The 27,648-nt window shown below is 39.0% G+C and overlaps 3 protein-coding genes across 3 annotated transcripts; 1 reads left to right on the top strand and 2 right to left on the bottom strand.

Annotated features, from left to right (window-relative positions):
- The first annotated feature begins 3,291 nt into the window (after positions 1–3,291).
- Positions 3,292–19,398, top strand: LOC145559353 (trans-resveratrol di-O-methyltransferase-like). The gene is made up of 2 exons (XM_081620777.1): positions 3,292–4,009; positions 19,056–19,398. The coding sequence occupies exons 1-2, from the start codon at positions 3,305–3,307 to the stop codon at positions 19,359–19,361; spliced, it is 1,011 nt and encodes a 336-aa protein (XP_081476903.1). The 5' UTR covers positions 3,292–3,304; the 3' UTR covers positions 19,362–19,398.
- Positions 19,399–20,250: 852 nt separating this feature from the next.
- On the bottom strand, positions 20,251–22,596 carry LOC145559352 (chalcone synthase 2-like). Its single transcript, XM_081620776.1, has 2 exons — positions 21,971–22,596; positions 20,251–21,242 (listed from the first exon to the last, which is right to left on the bottom strand). Exons 1-2 carry the CDS (start codon positions 22,146–22,148, stop codon positions 20,251–20,253), a joined length of 1,170 nt encoding a protein of 389 aa, XP_081476902.1. The 5' UTR covers positions 22,149–22,596.
- Positions 22,597–24,215: 1,619 nt separating this feature from the next.
- LOC145559351 (chalcone synthase 3-like) lies at positions 24,216–27,408 on the bottom strand. The gene is made up of 2 exons (XM_081620775.1): positions 27,191–27,408; positions 24,216–25,522 (listed from the first exon to the last, which is right to left on the bottom strand). The coding sequence occupies exons 1-2, from the start codon at positions 27,366–27,368 to the stop codon at positions 24,534–24,536; spliced, it is 1,167 nt and encodes a 388-aa protein (XP_081476901.1). The 5' UTR covers positions 27,369–27,408; the 3' UTR covers positions 24,216–24,533.
- Between the last annotated feature and the right edge of the window lie 240 nt (positions 27,409–27,648).

The raw sequence follows: 27,648 nt of genomic DNA, 5'->3' as shown, positions 1-27,648 counted from the left end.
TGATTATTTGAGAGTTTTTGGGTGTTTGTGTTTTGCTTCAACTCTTCAACAAGGAAGAAGTAAATTTGATCCTAGAGCCAAGCCATTTGTGTTCCTAGGATACTCACCAGGGCAAAAGGGTTATAAAATTCTTGATATGGATACTTTGAAAGTTCATACATCTAGAGATGTGGTGTTTAAGGAACATCATTTTCCTTATCATCACTCTTCTTCTTCTACCTCTTCTCCCTCACCTTTCTTTCTTCCAACTGTCACTGATTTCACACCTTTCCTAGATTCTGATCATGTTCCCTCACCTATCCCATCAAATCCCACAAATTCTTCTCTTTCTGATCCTTCTTCCCCATCTTCTTCTTCTTTTTCTGATTCCTCTTCTTCTTCTCATTCTTCACCCATAAGTCAGGTTGTTGATTTACAGAGATCTGATAGACCTAGAAAACCTCCTGCTTCTCTCTCAAAATATTACTGTAACATATCAGCCACCACTATTTCTCAACCTCACTGGTGTAATCTCATTAGCTTTGACTCTCTTCCACCTCATCACCAACATTCAGTTGCTGTCTCTGAATCCAATTCTGAACCAGTGAGTTATAGTGAGGCAGCAAAGGATCCTAACTGGGTTCATGCAATGAATCTTGAGTTAAGAGCTTTAGAACACAACAGAACATGGATAGTTGTGGATTTGCCTGCAGGAAAGAAGTGTATTGGTTGCAAGTGGGTATATAAAATAAAGCTTAAGTCTGATGGTACTGTGGAAAGATTTAAAGCAAGGTTAGTGGCTAAAGGCTTCACACAGAAGTTTGGGGTTGATTTTACAGAAACCTTTAGCCCAGTGGTAAAGATGTCAACCATTAGATGTATCATTGCTTTGGCTGCAAGTATGGGTTGGATGTTGTTCCAGCTTGATGTCAACAATGCCTTCCTTCATGGGGATCTCCATGAAGAAGTGTATATGAAGCCACCAGAGGGTTATACTGTTCCTAATGGGAAGGTCTGCAGGTTAATTAAGTCCTTGTATGGCCTCAAGCAGGCCTCTAGACAGTGGTTTGCTAAACTACTGAGTGAATTAAGGGTTTTGGGTTTCCTACAATCTAAAAATGATTATTCCTTATTTATGAGAAGACACAATGGGTTGATAACCATTGCAGCTGTGTATGTAGATGATGTAATTCTGACAGGAAGTGATTCTGAAGGCATTGATATGTTGAGAGCTCATCTTGACAAGGTCTTTAGTATCAAAGATCTTGGTCAGTTGAGTTATTTTTTGGGGATAGAGATTGGATATATGTCTTCTGGAATTTGTTTGTCTCAGAGGAAGTTTACAAAGGAATTGTTATTGGATTGTGGTATACAGGAGTTTAAATCAGTAGTCACTCCCTTGCCATTGAATCTGAAACTCAATGCTTCTGATGGTGATTTGTTCCCTGATCCAAGTTTATATAGATGTTTGGTTGGGAAGCTCAATTTTTTTACCCATACTAGGCCTGATTTAAGCTATACTGTGCAACATCTTAGTCAGTATATGCAAAATCCCATGGTTCCTCATTATGATGCTTTACTTCATGTCATGAATTATCTAGCTTCTACTCTGGGTCAAGGCATCCTTCTCAATGGGTCCTCTGACTTAACTCTACAAGCCTTCTCAGACTCTGATTGGGGTGCTTGTCAGGACACCAGACGTTCTATATCTGGTTAATTATATACTATTGCTTGGGGGGTCTCCTGTTAGTTGGAAGTCCAAGAATGAAGCAGTGTACTGTATCTAAAAGTTCTGCTGAAGCAGAATACAGAGCTCTTTCTGCAGCTGCTAGTGAAGTTACTTGGATGGTGCGCATTTTGGGTGAGCTTGGTATATCTGTTGCTAAGCCTGTCACATTGTTTTGTGACAATCAGAGTTCAATCCACATTGCTAAAAACCATGTTCAACATGAAAGAACAAAACACATCGAAATTGATGTGCATTTTACTAGGGATAAAGTCCTAGAGGGGCTAATTGAGATTGTTTATTTACCTACTTCAGCTCAGTTGGCTGATATATTTACTAAGATTCTCCCATCTGCTCAGTTCAGGGAGCTCTTATCCAAATTGGGCATGTTCTCTACCATGTCCAATTTGCGGAGGGATGTTGAAGTTCAGACTGAAGATGCCACCTCAGACCAAGTTGGTCATAACAAACTTATGACAGCTCAGCATTTCTGTAACTAACTTTATGATTTAGTTGGAATAGTAGCTAGCTATAAATAGTCTGATGTAAAGTTATTACAATCTATCTATTCATAATTTTCCCTTCACACTTTTCTCGTTTTTCTCTCTCTAAAAATCTCTCTCTTCTTCTTCAAGCTTCCTCAAGCTTCCATTAATGGAGGTCTTAGTTTTCGCTTCTCTGTTCAAGCAATAAACTCAATTCGCAGATTCTGTCACTCCTTAGCCTTCACTCCTTTATATTTCACTGAAATCAGTTACCGTATACTTAGTATATGCAATTTAATAAAATATAGAGTGAATAAGGGGAGTGATTGTAAAAATGTTTTAAAAAATGGTGAATAAATTTGTTAGAAAGTTACTTATATATTCACTTTTTTGTGAAGAAGGAACTTATATGTTGAAAGTTGTACCTTTTAGACAAATTTTCCAAAAAAATTAGTGTACAAAAAGTGTATTCAGTGTTGGAAAAAGGGATAAGAAGGTAAGGAGTTAGGCTTAGCTTTTTTTTTAAAAAAAAAATAAATAATTTACTATATTAGTGTTAATCTTACGAATATAATCTCACGAATCGAAAACTTTCTTCACACCTACACTCGTTTGATAGACCCCTTTACCGAAGAAGAAGGCTATAAATCACAATGATATGAAAGACTGTACGAAGAATATATGATTTGCAAAAAGGATATGATCTTTAGTTACTTTGCTGACAAGACGTTTTTGTTTTATTCAGTTATCGTGTACTCGTATTTGTTAGATTCAAATTTCTTTGTAGATGTCGTATGACTTTTATGTCCAAAAATAAATAAATTAAAGTGAGTTAAACAAAAAAGGGTAGATTCTTAGGGGGGAAAAAAAAGATAGGGAGGGTTTATATTTTTAATACTCTATTGATCTATTCTCAAAAGACCGAGCTTCTAGCATTCATTTTTCCGCCTATATATACCTCATTCTCTCATACCAATTTGTGGTAGAACTGTGTAAATTAAGCAAACATATTTTACAAAAAATGGAACCAAACAATTGTTCCAACAAACAAACAAAAGAGCTATTAGATGCAGTTGGTTTTATATGGAACCATAGTTTATCGTTCCTAAATTCCATGGCTCTAAAGTGTGCCATTCAACTAGGCATCTCAGATGCCATCAAAAAACATGGCAAACCCATGACTCTTGATGACTTAACTACCTCCCTTTCGATCCCCCTTAACAAGGCTTCGTCCTTGCATCAAATGATGCGTCTTCTTGTTCACAACAATTTCTACACTTCCCAAATTTTATCGACTACTGGAGAACAAGTATACGACCTTACCCTAAACTCCGAACTTCTTTTAAAAGATCACCCTCTTACTCATGCACCCTTAGCCCTAATAGGGATAACTCCGCAATTAACTGAACCATCTCATAATTTTGCTAGTTGGTTTCAAAGTCATGACCAATCTTGTGAGTCTTCTTTTCACGTGGCTCAAGGCATGCATTTGTACAAAGGCATGCCTAGTGATGCCAAACTCAATGACTTGTTTAACCTAGCCATGGCTAGTGACTCTCGATTGATTTCGAGCTTGTTGCTGGCTAATGATGAGTTCAAAGGCCTAGTCAATGGCATTGAATCCATCGTCGATGTTGGTGGTGGTACCGGTACTATGGTTAAGGCCATTGCTGAGGCTTTTCCTGAGGTGAATTGTATCTTGTTTGATCAACCACATGTTGTCAACAATTTAGAGCAGCCAAGTGAAACAAGGAACTTGAGTTATGTTGCTGGTGACATGTTCAAAGCTATACCTCAAGCTAATGTCGTCTTACTCAAGGTGAAATAAAGACTCTTATTATACTCCCTCTATTTTTTTTTTATTATTTTTTTTTTAATTTTTTTTTTTATTTGTAAGTTAAATTAAGGGCTGGTTTAATTTACCTAAATTTTGCTTATTAGATATTATCAAATAATCTAACTTGAGCAAACTTTGACCATTTGTTTACGATAATCTATAAATAAAAAATATATCAAGCGAAATCTTGTTAAATTTGTAATAATGTAGATTTTATTAATATACAACACACACATACATCATAACTAATAATTATAATTAAGAAAATATGAACCGACTTAGCCTGGTTAAGTTCACCTTATTTTTACTTATCTGAACTAATCTGATCTAGTCTGGTCTGGTCTGGTCTAATCTTATTTGATCTAGTCTGATCTAATCTTATTGTCTGATTTGACCAAACTTTGACCTTAAATATACGCTAATCTGTAAGGAAAAAATGTATCAAATGGGAGCTTATTAGATTTGTAATAATGTGTGTTTTTATTAATCTGTAATTTCCATAATTTTTTTATTATGAAATTAAAGATATTTAGCGATTTACACATAAAACAATGATCTGATATGAGCTTATTTTTTCTAATCTAATCTAATCTATCTGATCTGAACTTATATTTTTAAAAAATAAGTAAAAATAATTTCAACTAAACAAAAATTATTAGTTAGTATTTTTTCAAAAAAGAAAAGAAAAGAATTATTAGTTAGTAAACACGGATCCACTAAGATACATTATTAACTCAACTAATGTTAGCATGCTTTTTTGACTCGAACAAACCACCAAACGCTACTCACACACGCTCCTTAAAACTTGGCACTAACACGTTTGAATCACTAACCCAACAAAAACCATCCCGTATATTATAAGTAAAATATTAACATATTATATAGCTTTGTCGTATAAAGTGATATTTACATGGATGACAGTCACACATGTCCACCTACTCGTATATTTGACTTTGTCGTTTTAAATGCGCTTTTTTGTTAATTTATTACTCCCTCGGTACGTGGTAGTTGGAGTATTAAAAAATTGTAAAAGAAATTGTTTCTGGAAAACAGAGTTGCTCCTGGGAGTCTTAGAGTATTCCTGGGAGTTACGGTAATAATGTCAAGATGTCTTAAGGCAAAGTCCTAGTAACGTCCGAATTCCCTCCGCTATGCCTTGCTGTCCGAGAGCTAGGCCTACAAAAGAGAGAAGGTTAACTACCCCGGGGGTGTGACCCGGGAAAGCCCCTCCGATGCTTAAGTCAGCGATCGTACTTTAGAGAGAGAAAGTAGAGAGAGAAAGTAGAGAGAGAATTAGAGAATTAGGAAAAAGTTACCATTGCTAATGATTGGAGAGCTATTTATAGATGTACTTTCTGGTGGCAGAAGCTGTACTTAGTTGGATTGATTAGGGGTAAATCCGTACTTGTTGCTGACTAATGATGGGCTGGATAATGGAGGGGTATTTTCGTAATTCCAGGTCAATGGGCTTAGGACAATGGACCTAGCCCAAACATTTAGCCCCACGCGTGATGTGGGAACGAGATCTCATGAAGTTCGGATATCATGCGGAATAAAAATAATAGAGACTGTCTGATATGCCGGAGTGAATCCCGAGGTATACCCGAGGGCTAAAACGAGCCCCAAGCGACTTGCAAGGGTGAAAACCAGCCCCAAGCAATGCATTAAGAGTACTTTAACTCAGATGGTTGAGCAGTTGATGATGTTTAAGTGCTAATTAAGCTTGTGTTTAAGCTTTAATCCTTCCATGGTGATTTTCTGGGCTCAAACATTCTCCAAGGCCCAACTGAACCAGGGTTTTGAGGAGTTGCCATCTCTCTTTCTTGGGACATATGAGCTCCCACTTGTACCTTCATTTGTTCTTCACTCACCACTTGCCTTAGAGAAAATTCAAAAAATCCTCCCCAGTTTTTCCCAAGAGTTCTTGAGAGTTTGAGAGTTCAAGTCACATCAACCGGCGTTCATCCAAGTTCATCAAGATCTTCAAGAGGTATGTGAATTTTTCCACCTTTTGATTTACTTTTGCAGATCCGAAAGCATGCTTAGGAGTTTATGTACCTGAATTTCTTGAACTTAATTTTCGGTTGGGAGTAAATTTAGGCTAGGTGTTCAATGAACTTTGAGTTTTCTGACTTAACCCCGGGTTTAGGAAGGCTATGCCCAGCCGAAATTAACGGGTCTTGAGGGTAACTTCCGTGTTTCTGGGATTTGGATGTATGAACTGATTTTATTTTCGGGTTTGTGTTTAATTTTTATGATTTGAACTGCTGGAATTTCGGGATAGAACGGTTGAGATTTGGGCTTTGACTTGTTCTCAAATTTTGTGTGCTATGCCCAACCGAAGTTAGGAATTTTTGATGTGACATATCCGAATGTTTTGAAGGCGTACAAGCAGAATGCTGGGGGTATGCCTAGCTGAGTTTCGGTTTTGAACCGTCTTGATTGCTTCGGATCTGCTGTGAATTTCTCTGAGTTTTTTCTTTTTTTTTTTTTTTTTTTTTTTTTTTTTTTATATAATTTGAATTTTGTCTTGACCCCGGGGTAAATGCCGAAGGAGTGAGGGGTGGCCGAGGGAGTGAGGGGAGAAATAGTCCCTCGGCCAGCAGCAGCTGCGAGCTTAGTTGTTTGAAACGAGGGGAAGTGCCGAGGGAGTGAGGGGAACATGCCGAGGGAGTGAGGGGAACATGCCGAGGGAGTTTTCGGGGTATATGCCGAAGGGGTTGCCGGAATTTCGGGGTAGAACGGCCGAATGAGTTGCTGGAACTTCGGGGTAGAACGGCCGAAGGAGGTGAGATGCGATAGAGTGATGCCGAGGGAGAAGCTGGGTTTGGCCGAGGGATGATGATGATGTGCCGAGGGATGGTCGACTTGTCGAGGGAAAGAGGGAGTGATAGCCGAGGGAGATGCGGTTTGAGGAGAGAGAGAGAGAGAGTTTTGCCTTGAGCGTGAGTAGTTTTCGAACCCTGAGCTTGATGCTTTTGAGGGAGGGAGTTTTGGTGCTGGGAGGCGCTGGCCGAGCGGGTGAGTTGGCTTGCCGAGGGAGTTTTGGTGCGAGGTGCCGAGAGATGCCGGAGAGAGAGAGGGATTGCCTTGAGGGCAGCCCGATGGCCGAGAGGGAAGGAGAGTGCGGAAAGATGTGAGTGCCAAAAAATGTTTCGGCTTTTAGATTTTTTGCGTAAAAGGGTCTATTACTCCTAGGCAAGGGTGAAATATGTATAGCTGAGTTTTAAATTTAGAGGGATAAGGCTTTTACTTAGAAAAAATTTCGAGATTTTGACTCTTCTAACCATTGCTCCTTAGCTAGGCTTGTCCATGAATATTTTTCTGACTTCTTGAATTTTTTGTTGCTTGGTAGGAGTATTTCTCTCCGGGGTGCACTTGATTAGCTTGAGGGTAGCTTCTCCGGCCTCTCTAACCACTTGGTAAGCACTCTATACTTAGTTTTTTATGCTCTAAGTATCATACCTCCATGCTTAGTAATTGTTTGCTATTTTTCCTTGTATGCTTTGCTTGTTCCTCGGCTGCGCTTGTGATGATATTAGGCTTAGAGGTACGCTTGTTGTATTTTTGCATGTACATTGAAAATTCCTGGGGGTAATCTTGAGTTGAGCTATGTATGTATTATGAACGACCAAGCGACTCAAGATTACCTAGACTCTCTCCCCGGCCCTTCATCTTATGACTTGTCTAAGGAAATTTGGTCGGGGGGAGTACTTGTAACAAATGTAATTGGTAGCAGCATTGATTCATCTATTCCTTTGGGTGTGCCTTTTCCTTGTGTGTCATTCCCGTCCCCTGAGCATGATTTAGGCTTTGATTATTTTTTACCTCCTTCCCCTTGGGAAGTTTCTCTTGCACGTGAACCGACTTCTAGAGGTTCTTTGAACAGATTGCTTGTTGACGGCGTGGTGACTATGTCAAGTGAGGATGACACTTCCACTTCTCTTGGGGCGCCGGTGACTTTTAAACCCCCTAGTAGGAGGAGGATTAGCCCCTCTATGTGCCACCCTTCTGCTACTTGGCTTAGATCTTTGTCGGAGGGGACTAGGCATTTACAGACTGAGTATCATATTAGGGACCCTTTTCTCATTTCTTCTCCTAAGGGTGATAGCACTGTAGATAACCCTCCCCCTGGGTGTGTAGCTGTATATAAGCAAGATTTGGATAATGGGTTGAGATTTCCGCTTCATCCTTTCATTGAGGAGTTGTTGATTGAGTATAACCTTAGTATAACCCAACTTGTTCCTAACTCTTGGTTGACAATAAACGCGTACATAGCCACTTGTAGTTTACTTGGAGCTCCTTGCACTGTCACTGCCTTTAGGAACACTCATAGGCTTCAGGAGGTCCCAGGTAATGTAGATAGCCACGGGTGGTATGCTTTTCATGATAGGGAGTTTTATCTTACCATCAACACAAAACCCACGAGTCAAAAGGGTTTTCGCCACACCTTTGTTTTCATCTTCCATGCTGGGGGTTGGAGGATTCCCCGGGATCATAGTGGTGTACCCGGGATCGGCTTGAACTATAATGTTCCTGCTATGGGAGTGGATGAAGCCGTGCCGGCTATTTGGTTGCAATCTTATAAGGAAAAAGGGTCCAAGGATAAGCTTCCCACCATGTGGATTGTGAAGGATAAGCATTTCAAGAAAGAGCGGTTCTTGAGTGTCGTGGGCCTGAGCCACACCTATGACTGTGGTAGGACTTGTTTATTTATTCATGTATGTTCTGTACTCTTTGTGATTTCTCCTGGGCTTTCCCATTGACTATCTATCTTGTTTGAATGATGATTTCAGGTGTTGCTTACAGCCAATTGTCGGAGAAACTTCAAAACAAGATGTCTCAGATCAACTTTCGAGCTGGAAAACTTAAGCTCTCCTTGAAGAGGGGAAACATGAGCATCCCTCCTCCTCCCCCGGTAACACCACTACTCTTAAAGTTGATTCCTTCAAATGTTTTTGTTTTTTGCTAACTTTACTTGTGATTTACTTTTCCAGAACCCAAAGAACTCCAAGCTCAGGAGGAAGGCCATCGAGAAAGGGGAAGGATCATCCCAGGCTACGACAATGGAAGTGGATGACCAGGGATCCCAGCACGCTTCACCAGCGGTCTCTCAGCACATTGATACTCTGGAGGCTGAAGGCTTTGCGGACCGGGGGAAGCAAACCCGGTTTGATGATTCGAGTGACGATGATGAGGAGGAGGATGGTGACACTGAGGTTCCTCCCTTCTTTCCTCAGTCTGTTCTGGGCCTGACCAAGCGGGGGCGGAAGAAGATGATGAAGAAGACCATGTCCCGCTTCCCTACGGACAAGGACTTTGAGGTGATGAGGGCAAAGCCCTCCAGGGCCATCAGGAACGCTTTTGATGGCGTCATGAAGGTATACTTATCTTATAATATCATTACGTTTTTCATCATTGAGGTTGGACTAACCCTTTCCTTGTCTTTTGTGTTGGTGTAGGCTGGCATGACCCTGAGCGTTCTTGCAGAGGACTATCGAAAGGGGGCCATGAAGGATGTCAGGGGCCTCAAGATGGAGCTTTCGCAGGCAAGAACTGAGATCCATGGTCTCAAGGAGGGGCTCAAATCGGCCCAGGAGGAGGTGAAGAAGGCCAAGCAGGAGCTTGCTGATGCTCAGGAGGCCGGAAAGTCTAGCCTCTCCGCCGCAGAGACAAAGCTGAAGGATGCCTTGGATGAGAAAGCAAGGATCGCCGCCGAGCTCAAGGAAAAGAAGGCCGAGGTGGAGAGGATGAAGAGTGAGCTGACCGAGGCCCGGGAGAAGCTGGGGCGGTCCCAGGAGGAAGTGATTGCTGAATGGAAGGAGAGTCCTGATTGTGCTGATTATCAGGCCATGATAGGGAGTGAGGCTTTTGAGGCTGGGATCACCGATGCCATTACTCATATGGAGACCGCTTTCACTTCCCTGGGTCTCCAGGATTCTTATCCCAGGGTGCGGGATAAGGTTAGGGACCTTGTACGCGCGGCCGAGGAGGAGGAGCACAGGAGGCTGTTGGCCGAGCAGGGTGAGGCTCAGGAGTAGTTTTCTCTAGCTTTCAGACTTGACTTGTCCTTTTATGATGTATTTGATTTTCTGGGATGTATGACACTTATGGTTTCTTTGTTTAAGTTTCGAACATTAACTTCGTCGTTTTGGATGACTTGTAGATGCACATTTGGTTTTGCCTTTGTTTTTTATGATGCTGTAGAACTTGTAGGCTTTTCTCTTTACTATTTGTTTCTTGCTTGATTATTTTCCCCTAGGGGCCAAAATAAGTCCCTAGTGTTTGAAGAGTCCTTAGCATAAGTATTATTGCTTATTGAAGGCTAAAACGAGCCTCATGTTATTCCTACAAGAATTGCATGATTACCCGGGGGCTAAACGAGCCCTTAGTTATAAAATTCGCAAAGATAAGGTAAATGAGCTAGGGGTTAAAAAACGAGCCCCAAGTTTAAGAATTGTATGAGAGCTGGGCTATTCCAGCTCTTTGAGGTAAGCTGAGGGCTAAACGAGCCTCAAGTTATAAGTGCTTTTTCGGCCAGGACTCTATCTCAAATATTTGAGTATAGGCTAGCATCTTGCCCCAAACATTGGAACAAATTTTAGCGAAACCAAAATGCCTTATGCTAGGCATATGGTGCTATGCTGACAAGCGATGTGAAAATTGAAAAATAGGCTAAGTAAAAACAAAAATAAATAAGGGCAAACATCCCAGCTGAGGGGTTTTTCATTATATTGACATTGATGCAAAGAGACATTACAATGATGCACTATAAAAAAGTTGATTTCCTCGTATCGGCTCTTATTGCCCCTAGGGCATCATTGTAAGAAAAAGTTCAGACATAAAACCTTCTTAGGTTATCAGCATTCCATGGCCTGGGGAGGTCCTTGCCATTAGGAGTTTGTAAGCGAAAGGTCCCCTGGCGGATCACCTCCTTAATCTTGTAAGGCCCCTCCCAATTTGGGCTTAGCTTTCCCAATACCGGAGGTTTGCCAGCAGCCTCACACTTTCGGAGTACCCAATCACCCTCAGCTAGGGGTCTTGCCTTGACTTTGTTGTTGTAATAACGAGTTATTCTTTGCTTGTATGCTATAGAGCGAAGCAAAGCATCTCCTCTTATCTCTGGGAGTAAGTCTAAGGCCATAGGCTTCAGTTGATCATTCTGGGTGTAGTCATAGAAGGTTACCCTGGGAGATGGGATCCCAACCTCCACTGGGAGTACAGCATCACTTCCATATACTAAGGCAAAAGGAGTTTGCCCCGTAGCTTCTTTGGTGGTGGTACGAATGGACCACAGAATCCCAGGCAAGTCATCCACCCAAGAGCCTTTCGTACCCTCCAACATTGTTTTTAACCCCTTCAAAATTGTTTTGTTGGCTGCCTCGGCTTGGCCATTGGTCTGGGGTCGGCACACAGCCGAAAACCTTGTTTTGATTCCAAAACGCCCACAATACTCTATGGTTGGCCCACTATTGAATTGCCGGCCATTATCAGAGATTAAAATGCGAGGTACCCCGAAGCGGGTGATGATATTCCTCCATATGAATTTTTGGACTTGCTTGTCGGTGATTGTTGCTACGGGCTCGGCCTCAACCCATTTAGTGAAATAGTCAACAGCCACTATCAAAAACTTCCTTTGTCCCGAGGCTACAGGAAAAGGTCCCAGGATATCCATGCCCCATCGGTCGAAAGGTAAGACTGATTGAATGCTTGTGAGTGCGTTGGCTGGGATATGAGGCACATCAGCAAACAATTGACATCTCTCACACTTCTTAACAATTTTCATGGCGTCATGCCTTAGGGTTGGCCAATAGAATCCGGCCCTCAGCGCCTTTCCAGCTATAGTCCTCCCACCTTGATGACTACCACACGCCCCTTCATGAATTTCTCTTAGGACATAGTTCCCATCCTCCGGGGTAATGCATTTGAGCAATGGGTGAGTGAAGGACTTCTTATAAAGTGTCCCCTCATGAAGCACGAACCATTCAGCCCGTTTTTTAATCATCTTGAAGTCGGGGGTATCCTCAGGCAATTCCCCTTTTAAGCACAGAATGATCTGGTCCATCCAAGTCTCCCCCCTATCAATTTCCATGATGATGGGCCTTTGGGTACTTGGCCTCTCCAACACTTCCCACATGATGTTCCTGGGAGCTATCCCCTCAGCTGAGCTTGCTAAGCGTGCAAGAGCATCTGCTTGTTGATTCTCTGAACGGGGGATGTGCCTGATTTCAAAGTTTTCAAATGCTTTTGCCAAACTCTCAGCCTTCTCAAAGTAGGCCTTCATGTTTTCCTCCTTTACTTCAAATTCTTTTGTTAATTGCCCCACGATGAGTTGTGAATCTGAGCATACTTGAACTGATTTGATTTTCATGAATTGGCATAGGTTTAGTCCCAAGATGAGAGCTTCATACTCAGCTTCGTTATTAGATGCATGGAAGGCAAACTTAACCGCATATTCAAATTTCTCTCCCTCCGGGGAGATGATAACTAGCCCAGCTCCACTTCCAGCCTTACTAGACGACCCATCCACATAAAGAGCCCAAGGGGCGGAGGTGTCTGCTGGAGTTGGCCTATGGGCACATTCGGCTATGAAGTCAGCCAAAGCCTGGGCTTTGATGGCCTTGCGGGGCTCAAACTCAATCCCAAAATCAGCCAACTGATCCGACCAATCAGTCATTCGAGATGAGTGATTTTTGCTTTCTAGCACCTTCTTGATGGGCTGACTGGTGAGAACTTTGATGGGGTGTGCTTGAAAATAAGGTTTTAGCTTTCTGCTTGCCATTACTAGTGCATACACCACCTTTTCAATAAGGGTGTACCTTGACTCAGCCCCCCTCAGAGCATGGCTGACAAAATAGACGGGTACTTGGCCTTCTGCTCTCTCAGCAACAAGAACCGCACTCAAGGCATAATCTGATATGGCCAAGTACACAAACAATGTTTCCCCAGGTAGGGGACTAACGAGCTTCGGGATGTTGGTGAGATGTTCCTTCAATTGCTGGAAGGCTTTCTCAGCCTCCTCATCCCATAAGAACTTGGGCCTCTTAAGGGCCTTGAAGAATGATAAACTCTTATCGGCTGATCGGGATAGGAATCGTCCTAGGGCAGCTAGGCAGCCTGTAAGGCGTTGCACTTCTTTAACATTCCGGGGGGATTCCATATCAAGAATTGCTTGAATCTTCTCCGGGTTAGCATCAATACCCCGCTGATCTACCATAAATCCCAGGCACTTTCCTCCTTGTACCCCGAAGACACACTTGCTGGGATTAAGCTTCATCTTGTATTTTCTAAGGGTAGTGAATGTTTCCCTTAGGTCTGCTATATGGTCTGAGCTTTGTTTGCTTTTAACGATCATGTCATCAACATAGGCCTCCACATTCCGGCCTAGCTGTCCTTCAAAGATTTTATTCATTAAGCGCTGATACGTAGCCCCAGCATTCTTCAAACCAAATGGCATCACATTATAACAATAGACCCCTTGACTAGTGATGAAGGCCGTGCGAGCTTGATCTTTTTCAGACATTGGTATCTGATGATACCCAGCATTGGCATCCATGAAGCTTAGGAGGGCGTGACCAGCGGTCGAATCCACCAACCTATCAATCTTGGGTAAAGGATGATCATCCTTAGGGCAGGCCTTGTTCAAATCCGTAAAATCCACACACATACGCCAAGAGCCATTTGGCTTCCTAACAAGCACAACATTAGATAACCACTCGGTGTACTGGCATTCTCGAATGAAACCCGCTTCGAGAAGCTTCTTCACCTCAGCAGCTGCAGCTTTGTTTCTCTCCGGCCCAGCATGCCGGAGTTTTTGCTTGATAGGCTTGTAGCCCTCCTTTATGTTCAACTCATGTGTCATTACCCCGGGATCTATGCCCGGCATTTCATCTGCTGTAAAAGCGAAGATGTCTTTGTACTCTCTAAGTACTTGAATGATACTCTCCCTGAGCTGGGGGTCTAAGTTCTTTCCCACTCTCACAGTCCGAGCGGGATCATCTCCCAAGGGTATGCTTTCATCCTCTTCGATAGGTTTAGGCCTACCATAGAGCTTGGGATTTTCAGCCATGTATATGTTCATTATGGGGAGCTGAGGGTCATCTATATCCATTGCCTTTCGCTTAGCCCCCTTGTCTTCTTGATTGTCTAAGCCTTCATGCTGCCTCAGGCTATCTACATAGCATTTTCGTCCCTCAAACTGATCTCCATATATCTTCCCTACTGAGCCATCATCGGTCTCAAACTGAAGGAGTAGGTGATAAGTTGAGATTGCCGCCTTAACCTCGTTGAGCAGGGGTCGGCCTATGATCATGTTGTATGGCAGAGGGGTGTCCACAACTAAGAATGTGAATACGAAGCTTCTCCCTTTCCTCTTCTCCCCTAGGCGGATTGGGAGCCTGATTGTACCCAAAGGGTAGACATGGTTTCCCCCAAAACCTACTAAGGGCTTGTCAAGGGGTGAGAGATCTCCTTTGCCAAAACGCATTTGCACGAGGCAATTCCAAGTGATTATGTCAGCTGAACTCCCACTATCCACCAATACTTTCCTGACCCTGGCATTTGCCACCTTCATGCTGATCACCAGTGGGTCATCATGGGGCCTTTGAATCCTCTTTGCCGAATCCCCCCCGAAGACCATGAGAGGGTCCTTCGGGGTAGATGAAGGGGTGTCAATATCATAGATAGCTTCCCCTAGCGATCGCAAATGTCCTTTGCGTGCTCTATTAGATAAGCCCCCGGAGGCATATCCCCCGGCTATGACATGGATAGATATGTTGGTATCGGCTGAGCTGTGGGCCTCATTCACGACTCTTGAAGCCTTACTCCTTTGCTTGTCTTTCGGAGGGTCTTTCAAGTAACGATTAAGCTTCCCTTCTTCTGCTAGCTTATCTAAGGCTTTCTTGAGTTCTCTGCAATTCCGGGTGACATGACCACACTCCCTATGGTATTCACACCAAAGCTTCTTGTTCCTTTGCTCCATTGGTGTATTCATTGGATTAGGCTTGGGGAGGATAGCCTTGTTCTTTATGTCCAAATAGATCTCACGCCTATCAGCATTGTACTTGAGCCCTTCATCATCACTCTCAACCCTTCTTGGCCTCCTATTCCTGTTCTCAGGATAGTTGTCTTCTTGCTTTCTCTTCCCCTTGTTGTTAGCCAAGGGTGCCTTGCACACCTCACTAGCTTCAATGATCCTTTCAGCTCTTTCCATAGCTTCAGAGAAGGTACTGACTTTATCATGCACAAGTTCAAACTTCAGCTTATTGGACTTGAGCCCGAAGAGAAGGGCTGTGAAGGCAACATTATCTTGGAGATCGGGGATAAGCTGGGACTCAGTGTTAAACCTCCTGATATAATCCTTCAGACTTTCACTCTCCCCCTGCTTGACAGTCATCAAGTGTACGCTGGTCTTCGTTTGTCTACTCCCAGCAATAAAGTGTTTTGTGAATTGGGTAGCCAGCATGTCAAATGTTTTAATGCTCCCAGGGGTAAGGTTATTAAACCAGGCCTGGGCTATACCCTTGAGTGTAGTGGGGAAGAATCTACACCATGAGGCCTCACATCCCGTTTGGACTCCCATCTGTGCTTTGTAAGCGTTCAGATGGTCCTTCGGGTCTGTCTTCCCATCATATGGGTCCAACGTGGGGATTTTGACTTTAGGTGGAATGGGTGTGTTCATGATCTCCTCACTGAAGGGGGTGATATTCTTGACAATCCCAAGTCTTCCTGTCCTGGGAGGTGGAGAGCGCTCCGGGCTTCTTCTTGGTGAAGATGTAGGCCTAGGAGAAGTCCTTCTTTGCCTTGAAGTAGCTGAGTTAGCTGTGTTATCTCGATATCTGGTGGAACCACGGTGAGAGTGAACTCTTGTTCGACCTCTCGGGGGTACATCCTCTTCTTCCTTAGAATTATCCCTCCTTGAGTTGATTATCTGACGGGCATCCAAAGTTCCTTCCCTAAGCCTTCGGTCATTGATTATTTCTCTAGCATCTCTCGGCTGGGTGGGTTGCTTTGACCCCCGCCGGGAGTTGGGAGACTGTCTTGGCTGGGAGCGGTGAGACTCCTGATGCCTGGGACGGGAGGAGGCTTGATGGAGCTGGGAGACATGAGGTTGGGGGTTAAGCTGTTGAGCGTTCCCTAACCCGCCTTGCCCCCCGCCCGGGTTGACAAGTGCCCTGAGGCTTTCTTCCAAGTTCTTGTTGATTTGGAGAGCCAGCTGATCCAAGTCTCGGCGGGTGACCACCTGGGGGCTAGTCACTTCCCCGACGGGGTCACTGCGAGCCTGGGGTATTATCTCCTCGACTACATGAGCATGCCTAGCCGAGAGAATAGGAGCTCGCCTAGTAGCATCTTGGTATGTACTACGGGGACGCCTAGTGTTCACCATGACTTTTTGTTACTTATCCCCACAGACGGCGCCACCTGTTTCTGGAAAACAGAGTTGCTCCTGGGAGTCTTAGAGTATTCCTGGGAGTTACGGTAATAATGTCAAGATGTCTTAAGGCAAAGTCCTAGTAACGTCCGAATTCCCTCCGCTATGCCTTGCTGTCCGAGAGCTAGGCCTACAAAAGAGAGAAGGTTAACTACCCCGGGGGTGTGACCCGGGAAAGCCCCTCCGATGCTTAAGTCAGCGATCGTACTTTAGAGAGAGAAAGTAGAGAGAGAAAGTAGAGAGAGAATTAGAGAATTAGGAAAAAGTTACCATTGCTAATGATTGGAGAGCTATTTATAGATGTACTTTCTGGTGGCAGAAGCTGTACTTAGTTGGATTGATTAGGGGTAAATCCGTACTTGTTGCTGACTAATGATGGGCTGGATAATGGAGGGGTATTTTCGTAATTCCAGGTCAATGGGCTTAGGACAATGGACCTAGCCCAAACAGAAATATACCGGAGTTAATAGTTTATTGAAAATTATTGAATGTGAGAGGAAAGATATAATAAAAAAAGTAGTCGTGGGTTTGGATGGGGACCATGAGAGGATAACTGAACAGATTAGATAGAAATAAGAATAAAGTTAATGGACCATGAGAGGAGAGAAATATAATATTTTAATGTAGCTTTTTGCCAAAAAAGGAAGTGTAACACTTAAAAAAACACGGTCGGAAATAAAAAGTGTAACAATTAAAAAAACACGGAGGGAGTAAGTGATATTACATGGAATGTCTACCTAGTTATTGTAACTTTGTCGTTTCAAGTGATTAGTAGTGTGTGTGAAAATGTGTAATCCGTAACAAAGGGGGTTAACAACTTGTTTAAATCGATCTAAAATATAATGGATATAATAATCTGCCCACTACAAATACCTGCTCCTTAATTATCTATCCCGTACTTTCAAGTGTCTCGTTAGCAAATACTAGATTAAAAAAAAACGTGAACAAGGCTAAGGTTTGGTTACAATCCATGTCCTTAACTCCTTCCTTATTAGCACAATATAAAAGTTATTTATATTGTATGCAGTGGCGTATCTAGGAATTCTGAACCGTGGGTTCGTAATCTTAAAAAACAAACTATGCTCATATATTAATTAAATATTCAATATATAAGTTCAAATTTTTTATTACAAATGGATGGATTAAACAGTTATAAAATAATAAATAAAAAAAAACCCTACAAAAGCATTCTTCGAGTTTTATACTTTGAAAGCGTGCTAAAACATTACTACTTCTATAAATGATAAATCTATAATTATATTGCAAAAAATCAATATTACACGAAAATTCGGAAAAAAAAAAATCCCAAGTCCCCAATAAACACAAATTTGATAATGAAATTTTTTTCTAATTATCAATTAAAAGACCAAGTAAAAATTTTAAATTCTAAGTTTCTGAATTCAATTTGTACGTCAGCAATATATCAAAACTAATTAAACAAATCAATAATTAATCTAATTATCACTAATTTACAAACAAATAATGATTTAAGAATTAAGATGAGTAGAGGAATAAGAGGACTGTTGAAACTAATTTAATACGTACTAAAGGATAAAAACAATAATAATATTAGATAAGTATGAAGCAAGTAAAATAAAGAACTCATAATATTTCTTCATGCTTACTTCACCAAATACAAGAGCCATATATGTAGGCTTACAAATAATAAGCTAAAAAACTGAAAGTATAATGCCATGTTTAACCCACTAAATAAACTCCTTAACTTCTAAATTCATTTAACTCTCTAACTTAACAAAATGACCAACATAGTACTCCTAAAATTATTGACCCAACTATGGACTAACTCATGAAGAACAACGGAAGAAATCGAAAGAGGGGAAAAAAAAAAACAAAAAAAAACAAAAAACAAAAAAAAATGAGGGTAGTTGGTCTCGATCTCATGATCAAGAGGAGCCTCACTACTCTATTAGTCACTCCCTTACCAATGTGCCAGAGTTACATCTTTGTTTATTTACTTCACAAAAATTTGTTTTAACCTTATTTTTTTTTCTTTTTTTTTTTAAAAAAAAAATCAAAACTAATAATTTTTTTCAAAAAATCTGGGGGTTCAATGAACCCCCTTGAACCCCCCTTAGATTTGCCCATGATTGTATGTATGTAATCGGCTCTAAATCCAATCCAATTTCATATTTAGATACATCATATATGTTGGTATGATAGCATGCATAATGAATTTGCGTAGTTTGCATGATAATTTTTTTCAACCGAGAGGTTGTGAATTCAACTCATTTATCCCTATGTTTTAAAAAGTGCATGTGAAATTACTCTCATGAATAATTTGGACAATTATAATCTCTAAAATGTTTATTTACTTAAATACCCCCATTAATGTTAATTAACTCTTTTTAAAAATATGAATAATAGTGCGCGGATATTTATAATCCTAAAATTATTTGTTTACATATTTTCCTTCATCAATGCTATAACAAATAAAGTTGTGACGTAAAGCCAAACCGAAAGCAAATATTGCTAGATGTAGCGCTCTTATTGTGTGCGTTAACAACCCTAGTTAATAAAAAGGGGTCATACATACAAATATAATGACTAAGGTAGCTCCTATAAAATTTAATTTTGCAGTGGATATTGCATAATTGGAGCGATGAAAATTGCATAAAAATACTTGAAAAGTGTAAAGAAGCAATTCCAAGTAAAGAGAAAGGAGGAAAGTTGTTGATCATAGATATGGTCGTCGGAATCCCAACTGACGATGAAAATCACACGAAATCTCAATTTCTTGCGGATATTCAAATGTCGTATCTCTTTGGAGGAAAAGAAAGAACTGAACAACAATGGAAAATTCTCTTTGATAAGGCTGGTTTTTGTGACTACGTCATTTTACCAATTTTAGGGTCGAGGTCTGTTATCGAGGTTTTTCCTGCATAACAATATTCTGGGTTGACGATGGTATCTACGTTGTGTGTGATTGACTGATTGTTCTATAAGTTTTATGGGTGTGTAACAAGTTTTTTGTTACGTACGTTAAGTTTGCACTTCTGTGTTCTTTTTATCATATTTCGCATTTTTTTTTTACCAAAACATACACGATCGAGTGTTTACATTTGTATGTTGTTATTTTACTTAAAATAATTCTAAGTGGAATGAAGATGGGACTTGTTTGTTTAATTAATTCAATTTGTATTGTTCTTTTGGAAACATGATGCAAATCATGCAATGTATATTTTAATCTAGCTGGTTTATAAAGCCATAATTGCATTACCCTTCCCAAGAAGTGGTAGTGGTTGTTAACGTGTTAATATCCAAAGGAGAGAAATTATAATATACAAACCATAGAATAATATATACAACTTATAAGTTTGTTATATTTAATTTAAATAGATTATGTAAATAACCTATTTATGTATGCATAGATATATAATTTACATAATCTATCAGTATATTATTGAGACAGATAAATCAAATAAAATTCAGTTGATGACTACTATACATACTATACATAGTTCTTGTATATTGGAAAGAATTTCAAAGCTACTTAATTAGTACTTGTGAATATAAAATTAATTTCAAATGGGAAAAATGTTTATTTTAAAAAGATGGCTTGGTAGTACAAAATATACTTGTACAAATTAAAATTAATTATACAAAAAATTAAATAAATACCGACACACACTGGCATAATTTTATGGGCTACATCCATTATTATTACAAGTTATTGAAAACTTTTTATTAGTCTCTAATTGGTTCGTCTGATAAGTAACAACTTGATGTATTTTTTTTAAAACCTTCTCCAATTTAATCCCAACTAATTAACTAATTAATTAATTAGGGGTACACTTTGAAGAACAATGGTTTCAACAGTAAGGCCAGGACCAAAACCAAACAGCACACCCCATTCCAATCCTTCTCCGGTTGTCGATTTGCCCTCCTTCGACGACTTCCTCCTCATCTCATCCAATATGAATATCACCGTCGCACCCCACATGTTCCCATACTCACTCAAGACGTGCCTAGTAGTACTCAGTTTGGTCGGGTCAAGTTCGAGTTCAGTTTCAATCTGGTCCAATATAGCTGGACCTCCAGGGTGAGGGATCCAAAATAAGGAGTTCCAATCTTTGACTCCAATTCTTTTAAAAGATTCAATCAATAAACTTTCGACGTTTTTTCCTATTAGTATAGGTACATCCGGACGTATTTCACCAACTAACCCTGCTTCCCTTAGGCGAGCCTGTATAGATCCCTCAGAGTTCGGGATTGTAGTCTGCTCAGCAGACACAATCCGATAAATTGGTTGCTCTAGATGCTCAACAATATCAGCACCTATGATCATTGCTGCTGCCCCGTCAGCAAATAAGGCGTGAGGTAAAAGATTAGTCTCATCAGGAGCTTGGAAACAGATAGTGGAACTCATCTCGGAACAAACAACCAACACACGAGCTCCGTGTTCGTTTTCTGCCATGGCCTTGGCTACACGCAGGAGTGTACCTCCTGCGTGACAGCCAACTTGGCGGAGAACAAAGCGCTTAACAGAAGGCGAAAGGCCGAGAAGCATGACGAGGTATTGGTCAGCGGCGGGTGTGTCGACGAAAGAGTTGGTGGCGAAGATAACGTGGGTGATGTTGGACTTGGGTTGCCCCCATTCTTTGATGGCCTTCTCCGCCGCTTGTTTGCCGAGTTCGGGTACTTGGGTTGCGAGTATAGCTTGACGGGCTGTTAGGGATGGTGCATTGCGATCGCACATTTGAGGGTTTTCTTTGAAGGTTTCTTCGGTTACGTGCAAGTGACGTTTCTTAATCATTGATTTTTCGCCTGAAATAAGAAATTATAGGCATGTAAGTAAGTGATAAGTGTCCATCATAATCTAGTGATTTTGTAACAATAGGAAAGAATCAAGAGCCGCTAAACAAAGTACAATTTTAATTTATTATTATTATTATTAGAGCAACTCCAATAATTGTAGCTAAGGACTTGTTTACCATGTAGTGGAGTTAGCTAAGTTTTTTTTAGTTGACACGTTTCCTTTTAGGTAAATTTTTTACCTTACATTTACAAGCTACCCCACTTGCTTTTTCACTCTCTCTCTTTTCTCTAATATATGTGCCTAAATCAAACGTGTCAACTAAATAGAAACGGAGGAAGTATATTTTTTACTATATATCTTCTTTAATTAATATAATAATATATACATTAATTATAAAATAAATAGTCATGTTGGATCTACGTACTTCTTCAATTTTTCTAAAATACCTAATATTATACTACCTCCGGTACATATTATTTGCAACGATTAGATATTTGTAACGGAGATATTATATCCTTAATCTCTCTACTCCTAAGGAAATTTCTTAGATCTCTTACTGCATAGTTGATGGGGTTTGAACTTGTGACCTCGAAAGTCATAAGGTAAATTCTCCTCCAATTTCATTAAGCTTGGTTATATTCAATTAAATTATCTGTGCTATCTATAAAACAATAATAAACAAATAAAAAGAGTATAAAAAATTAAATACAAGAAAAAAGCAAACTATAAGACATACACATGCGCTTAAACTTGGCCTTGAGATGGGTTAAATGTTGGCTATTTGTAATACCAAAATAGTAATCGGGATAATCTTCTTGGCTAAATTCATTAGGTGGATTGGCAATTCCAATAGCAAGGATTGTAGCCGGACCCTTTGATTTTTGAGGCATTGGAATCTCATAAATAGAACCCATTTTCTTAGGTAAGGTTAATTATATTGAAGCTAGCTTAGCTAGGATAATTTATAAATGAAAGCAAAGGAATTCTTTTTTTTTTTTTTTAAAAAAAAAGCAAAGGAATTCTTAGATTATATTGAAGCTAAGATTTGTGAAAGCTAAACAAGTAAATAGCTAATGTCTGATGAAATTATGGCAAGACAATCAAGTCTTTATATAGTACGGAGTATAAATTTATTGTACGGTATATGATAAATATATATAAATTATTTTTAACGTCAAATATTGTCACTTGCATGCATTAATGCAATTCACCTCAATTTATTCTATGTTCGTGCGTAGTTTTGCTGCGTTGCTAGAATTTGACTTGAGCAATTAAATATTATTATTTGCTTATCCAATCGATTAATTAACTCCTACAATATTTCAAAGTATGATAATTTTATGTATGCATGGACTTTTACTAGAGTTACTCAGCTTGTTTTGTGAGTTTTCTTTGTTTGATTTTGGTTTGATGATTTCTTGACTCGAATATTTTAATCTCAAGTTTGATTTTCAAGGTCAATTGTAATACTTGACATTTTCTTATTTAATTGTTTAGTACATATTACGGTAGGCTTAGAAGTTAAAATATCAGTATAATAACTATATTACTTGGTTTTTTTTATTTTTATTTTTGTGTTAGAAAAGATTTTGCATGTATATTTAATTTGTATGAGTCAATTATTGGACAATTACGTAGCAAAACACGGTATGATTGCTAGGTCTAATCGGGTATGTACCTATCTATAATAACCCCATAGTTTTGTGTTGGTAGTCTTTGGCTCAACTAAATATCATTCCGTTGATTCAACGGCCAATCCTAATTAAAATTATTCCACAATTCAATAACTTTGGGTTACATTAGTACTTACACAGACTTTATTTTCCTATACTTTTTTTTTTTGTTGTTATTTTTCTTTCATTTGTAAAACAATTCTGCCACTAGATTTTCCGCTGTCAATCCCAAGTCTGGATAGGAGGGTTACGGTAAGCTAGTGGCAGTCAGTGTAAAACTTTGTCACATTCAAGGTCTTAATTTCATAAGAGATGTCAGATACATGAATAAAAAATGATTATTCGTATAGTCATCATTTGGGCTCATATTGAGAAACGAAATTTGTTTCTCATAGGGGCATTTTTATGAATAAATCAACAACTTTTTCATTATTGTAGACTACACAATTGAATAAAGTTGAAAAAAGTTGTTAGTTTATTTACGAAAATGTCATTTGGGACATCTCCGGAATTAAGGCTTTGATTGTGATTGAATTTGTATGATTTCCTATCCCTAGTTTTTTATTCTCAAGTTTGAGTTTGAAGGTGATTTGTAAGACTTGTCAATTTTTTGATTAATATTGTAGGCTTACAAATTGTTTTATGAGATTTATTTATGGGAGTTTGACTTGGTACTCTGGTAGCCTTCGACTTTATCTTTACAAGTTATTTTTTTTATTTTTTTTTTTTTGAAACGAGTTTACAAGTTATTAAGATCTTCCTATTCAAATTTTTTTTTATTACCATTTTTTTTATACTAATAATCTCTTGTGAAAATATTTTTGCTTAAAAAAAATTAATGTTTATTTCCCTATGCAAATCAATTAAACTGCTAACACAAATGGCTTCTTATGAGTAATAATAATGTTTGCATCACAGATTCACAGCAATTAAACTTGACCAAAATTTCTAATTATTTATTAGAGCAAGAATATAGATTCATAGAATCTTCCTCATTTCCCATTCTTTATTACCATTTTTTTTATAGGTTTCAAGTACTAAATTTTGATTAGTTGCTTACATATATACCCATTGCAATAATTGTTCAATTGATTATTATATACTTTCATGTGAATTCTAAGTTTCTTATTAGTTACAACAAAGAAATATTTATTGTGAGACATAAAGAATTCATTTGTTACAACTAATACGAAACAGAGGTAGTACATAGAGTTTGCATTAAAAATTGTGGGAAAAGCGAAATAGGGTGAAACAATTATAAAATACAGAAGAAATAATTTTATTTATATGACATCTTTTTAATACAATACGTACAACCAACAAACTAGAAACATAACCAATAAAAATGGTACAAACTAATTGATCAAAAAAAAAAAAAAAAAATTAAGCAAAATGAACTGGGGTATACACAATAATACCCGTTATTACAACAATTCACATACAATTATACAAATCAAATTACTTTGGTGTATATTTTACACCCACAGTATAATGTATATATAGTAGTTCTACCTCCTCCATTTTTTTACGAGAAAATAGTTCTATTATACTTTATAATTTCAACTTTCAAGTATATATTTTGATATATAATAACCAACTTTCATTAATTTAATCCCAAGTGATTAATTAATTAAGTGAAGCACTTTGAAGCACAATGGTTTCAACGGTAAGACCAGGGCCAAAACCAAACAACACACCCCATTCCAACCCTTCTCCGGTTGTCGATTTGCCCTCCTTCAACGACTTATTCCTCATCTCTTCCAATATGAACAACACTGTTGCACCCCACATGTTCCCATACTCGCTTAAGACGTGCCTAGTAGTACTCAGTTTCCCCGGCTCAAGGTCGACTTCAGTTTCAATCTGGTCTAATATAGCTGGACCTCCAGGGTGAGGGATCCAAAACAAGGAGTTCCAATCTTTGACCCCAATTCTCTCAAAAGATTCAATCAACAAACTTTCGATGTTTTTGGAAATAAGTTTAGGTACGTCAGGAGCAATGTCCCCGACCATACCCTCTTCCCTCAGACGGGCCTGTATAGTCCCGTCTGTACCGGGAATTGTGGTCTGGTCGGCTGACACGAGCCGAAAAATAGGTTTCTCTAGAGGCTCATCAGGATCAGCACCTATAATTAAAGCCGCAGCACCATCTGCGAATAAGGTGTGCGGTAAAAGATTAGTGTCATCGGGAGCATGGTAAAATATAACAGTACTCAACTCCGCGCATACGACCAAGACACGAGCTCCGCGTTCGTTTTCAGCCATGGACTTGGCTATACGAAGGAGCGTACCGCCAGAGTGGCAGCCACCCTGGCGGAGAACAAAGCGCTTGACGGAAGGCGAAAGGCCGAGGAGCATGGCGAGGTATTGGTCGGCAGCGGGGGTGTCGCAGAATGTGTTGGTGCCGAAGATAAGGTGAGTTATGTTAGACGTGGGTTGGCCCCACTCGGCGATGGCCTTATCGGCTGCTTCTTTGCCGAGTTTGGGGACTTCACTGGCGAGGATTGCTTGACGGGCTGATAAGGAAGAGGCCTTGCGATCGCACATTTGTGGGTTTTCTTTCAAGATCTCTTCGGTTACGTGCAAGTAACGTTTCCTAATCATTGATTTATCGCCTGTGAAAAAGTAAAAAAAAATAAACACGAGATATATATATTAGTCATGTACAAATTTAGAGGAAATTTGCATTAAAAAAAATAAAATAAATAAATAAATTAGAGAAAATCAAAGGGTTTTCATAACTTTAATTTACAAGTGGTTGACTTTCTATATTATACGAGTATTCGAAGTAGTAGCATACCTAAGCATGGTGTTTCCTTAATATGTGCTTTGTATTATTCCAAAACGTAAACATCATTTCTCCTATAATTTACGTCCATACGAAAATAATACAAGTTTTTTTTGTGCGTGTGTAGTGTCAAACATAAAAGCTAAGGATCATCTGTACCATTTTTTTTGTTTTTAACTCACTTTAATATACAAAATTCATTTAATCCCATGTTATATTTTGTCTTACGTACTTCCCATTAATTAATAAATTATTTTAATTATGATATGTATGTTGAATTAACCACACTGTCCTATAATTCATTTCCTAGCTAAAATTAAAAGTTGTGTCTGACGTAAATAATTGTATTTTTAAATTTAATTAAGGATAGATAGATTAAATTTTATTTCTGTAAATGGCTTACATAGGTGATATAAATTACAAATGGGGGAGTGAGGGAATTTAGATGTATGCATGTATGGCCTAACATTCATAAACTTTCAATTAGGCCGGCCAAGACCTCATCAATAAGAGAGATGGATTATATATATAGGATCTATAATATATACCAAAATAAAGAGCTCGACCACGTTAAACTTAGGCCTTGTTTCATTCAACTTATTTTTACTTATTTTAGAAAAAAATAAGTTTAGATCATATCAGATCAGATTAAAAAAAAATTAAGTTCACATCAGATCATAATTTTATGTGCAGTTCGTTATCGCTAAATATCTTTAATTTCATAATGAAAAAATTATGAAAATTACATATTACTAAAATACGCATTATTATGAATCTAACAAGACTCCACTTGATATAACTTTTCCTTATAGATTATCGTATATTAAGATTGATCAAAGTTTAGTTAAATCTGACAATCAGATCATAACCAGATTAGATCAGATCAAAAATCAGATTAGATTAATTCAGATAAGCTAAAATAAGGTGAACTAAACAAGCACTTTGCCTATTAATTAGGGTATGATGAATGGTCGTGGAAAAACCTAGGATTGCCTTTTTTCACAAAATCCAAACTAAAAAACTCTTTTTATAGAGTATATAATAAACTATTCCAGTATAAAAACATATTCCCTAACCTCAACCATTAGCTTAAGCTTTTGGTTGATTTGGTCCTCTAACATGGTATCAAAGTCAGTGTGACACAAAGGTCACGGGTTCGAATCTCATCCGCCCCTCTTTCAAAGTGGAATTAATTCGCACCAGGTATGGTGAGCCTCAACCATTAGCTTAAGCTTTTGGTTGAGTTGGTCCTCTAATATCTTTGTACTATTTTTCAATGTTGCATGAACAATATTAATACTACTTGTAAAGTTGTAATTGATTAACATAGGTTTTCCCTTATTGATCCCTACATCGATCCGACCCCTACTTCTACTTGACCTACTTTGAAAAAATCATAAATAAATAAGTTCAAACGGCATAATAATCACACTATCTAATCTACAAACATGTAAAAATATCAAAGCGTATAGAAAATAAGAAGCAAAGGGCATACACATGCGCTGATACTTGCTCTTGAGACGGGTTAAATGTTTGCTATTAGTACTACGAAAGTAGTACTCAGGATAGTCAGCCTGGATAAATTCATTTGGTGGATTGGCAGTGCCCATAGCCAAGATTGTGGCTGGACCAACTGCTTTGGGAGGCATAGGAATTTCATACATAGAACCCATTCTCTTAGGTTATATTGAAACTAGGATATAATATATTTGGTTAATGTTGAGAAAGTTGATGATTTAAGGTAATACAATCAAGGCTTTATATAGTAGAAAATTTTTGTGAAACATAACATAAAAATTATATAAATTTGATGTCATATACTGTCCCACGCACGTAAGTCATTATTTTATGTGGTTTTTGGTTGGTAGAGCCTTTGACTCAATTATATTATTCCGTTGATCCAATCGACCAATCCTTAAATTTCACAATATTATTATTGGGATTTGGTAATAT

The sequence above is a fragment of the Chenopodium album genome, chromosome 9 (genome assembly GCF_948465745.1).
Source record: "Chenopodium album chromosome 9, dcCheAlbu1.1, whole genome shotgun sequence".
Classification (NCBI taxonomy): Eukaryota; Viridiplantae; Streptophyta; class Magnoliopsida; order Caryophyllales; family Amaranthaceae; genus Chenopodium; species Chenopodium album.
This window is presented reverse-complemented; position numbering and strand designations above follow the sequence as displayed.

Bases quoted from the DNA above. Each gene is read 5' to 3' on its own strand.
- LOC145559353 (XM_081620777.1), top strand. From the start codon at position 3,305: ATGGCTCTAAAGTGTGCCATTCAACTAGGCATCTCAGATGCCATCAAA. The intron at 4,010-19,055 runs GTGAAATAAAGA...TTAATTTTGCAG, and splicing joins CTAATGTCGTCTTACTCAAG to TGGATATTGCATAATTGGAG.
- LOC145559351 (XM_081620775.1), bottom strand. From the start codon at position 27,368: ATGGGTTCTATGTATGAAATTCCTATGCCTCCCAAAGCAGTTGGTCCA. The intron at 25,523-27,190 runs GTATGCCCTTTG...ACTTTTTCACAG, and splicing joins GAGCAAGTATCAGCGCATGT to GCGATAAATCAATGATTAGG.
- LOC145559352 (XM_081620776.1), bottom strand. From the start codon at position 22,148: ATGGGTTCTATTTATGAGATTCCAATGCCTCAAAAATCAAAGGGTCCG. The intron at 21,243-21,970 runs GTATGTCTTATA...TTCTTATTTCAG, and splicing joins GGCCAAGTTTAAGCGCATGT to GCGAAAAATCAATGATTAAG.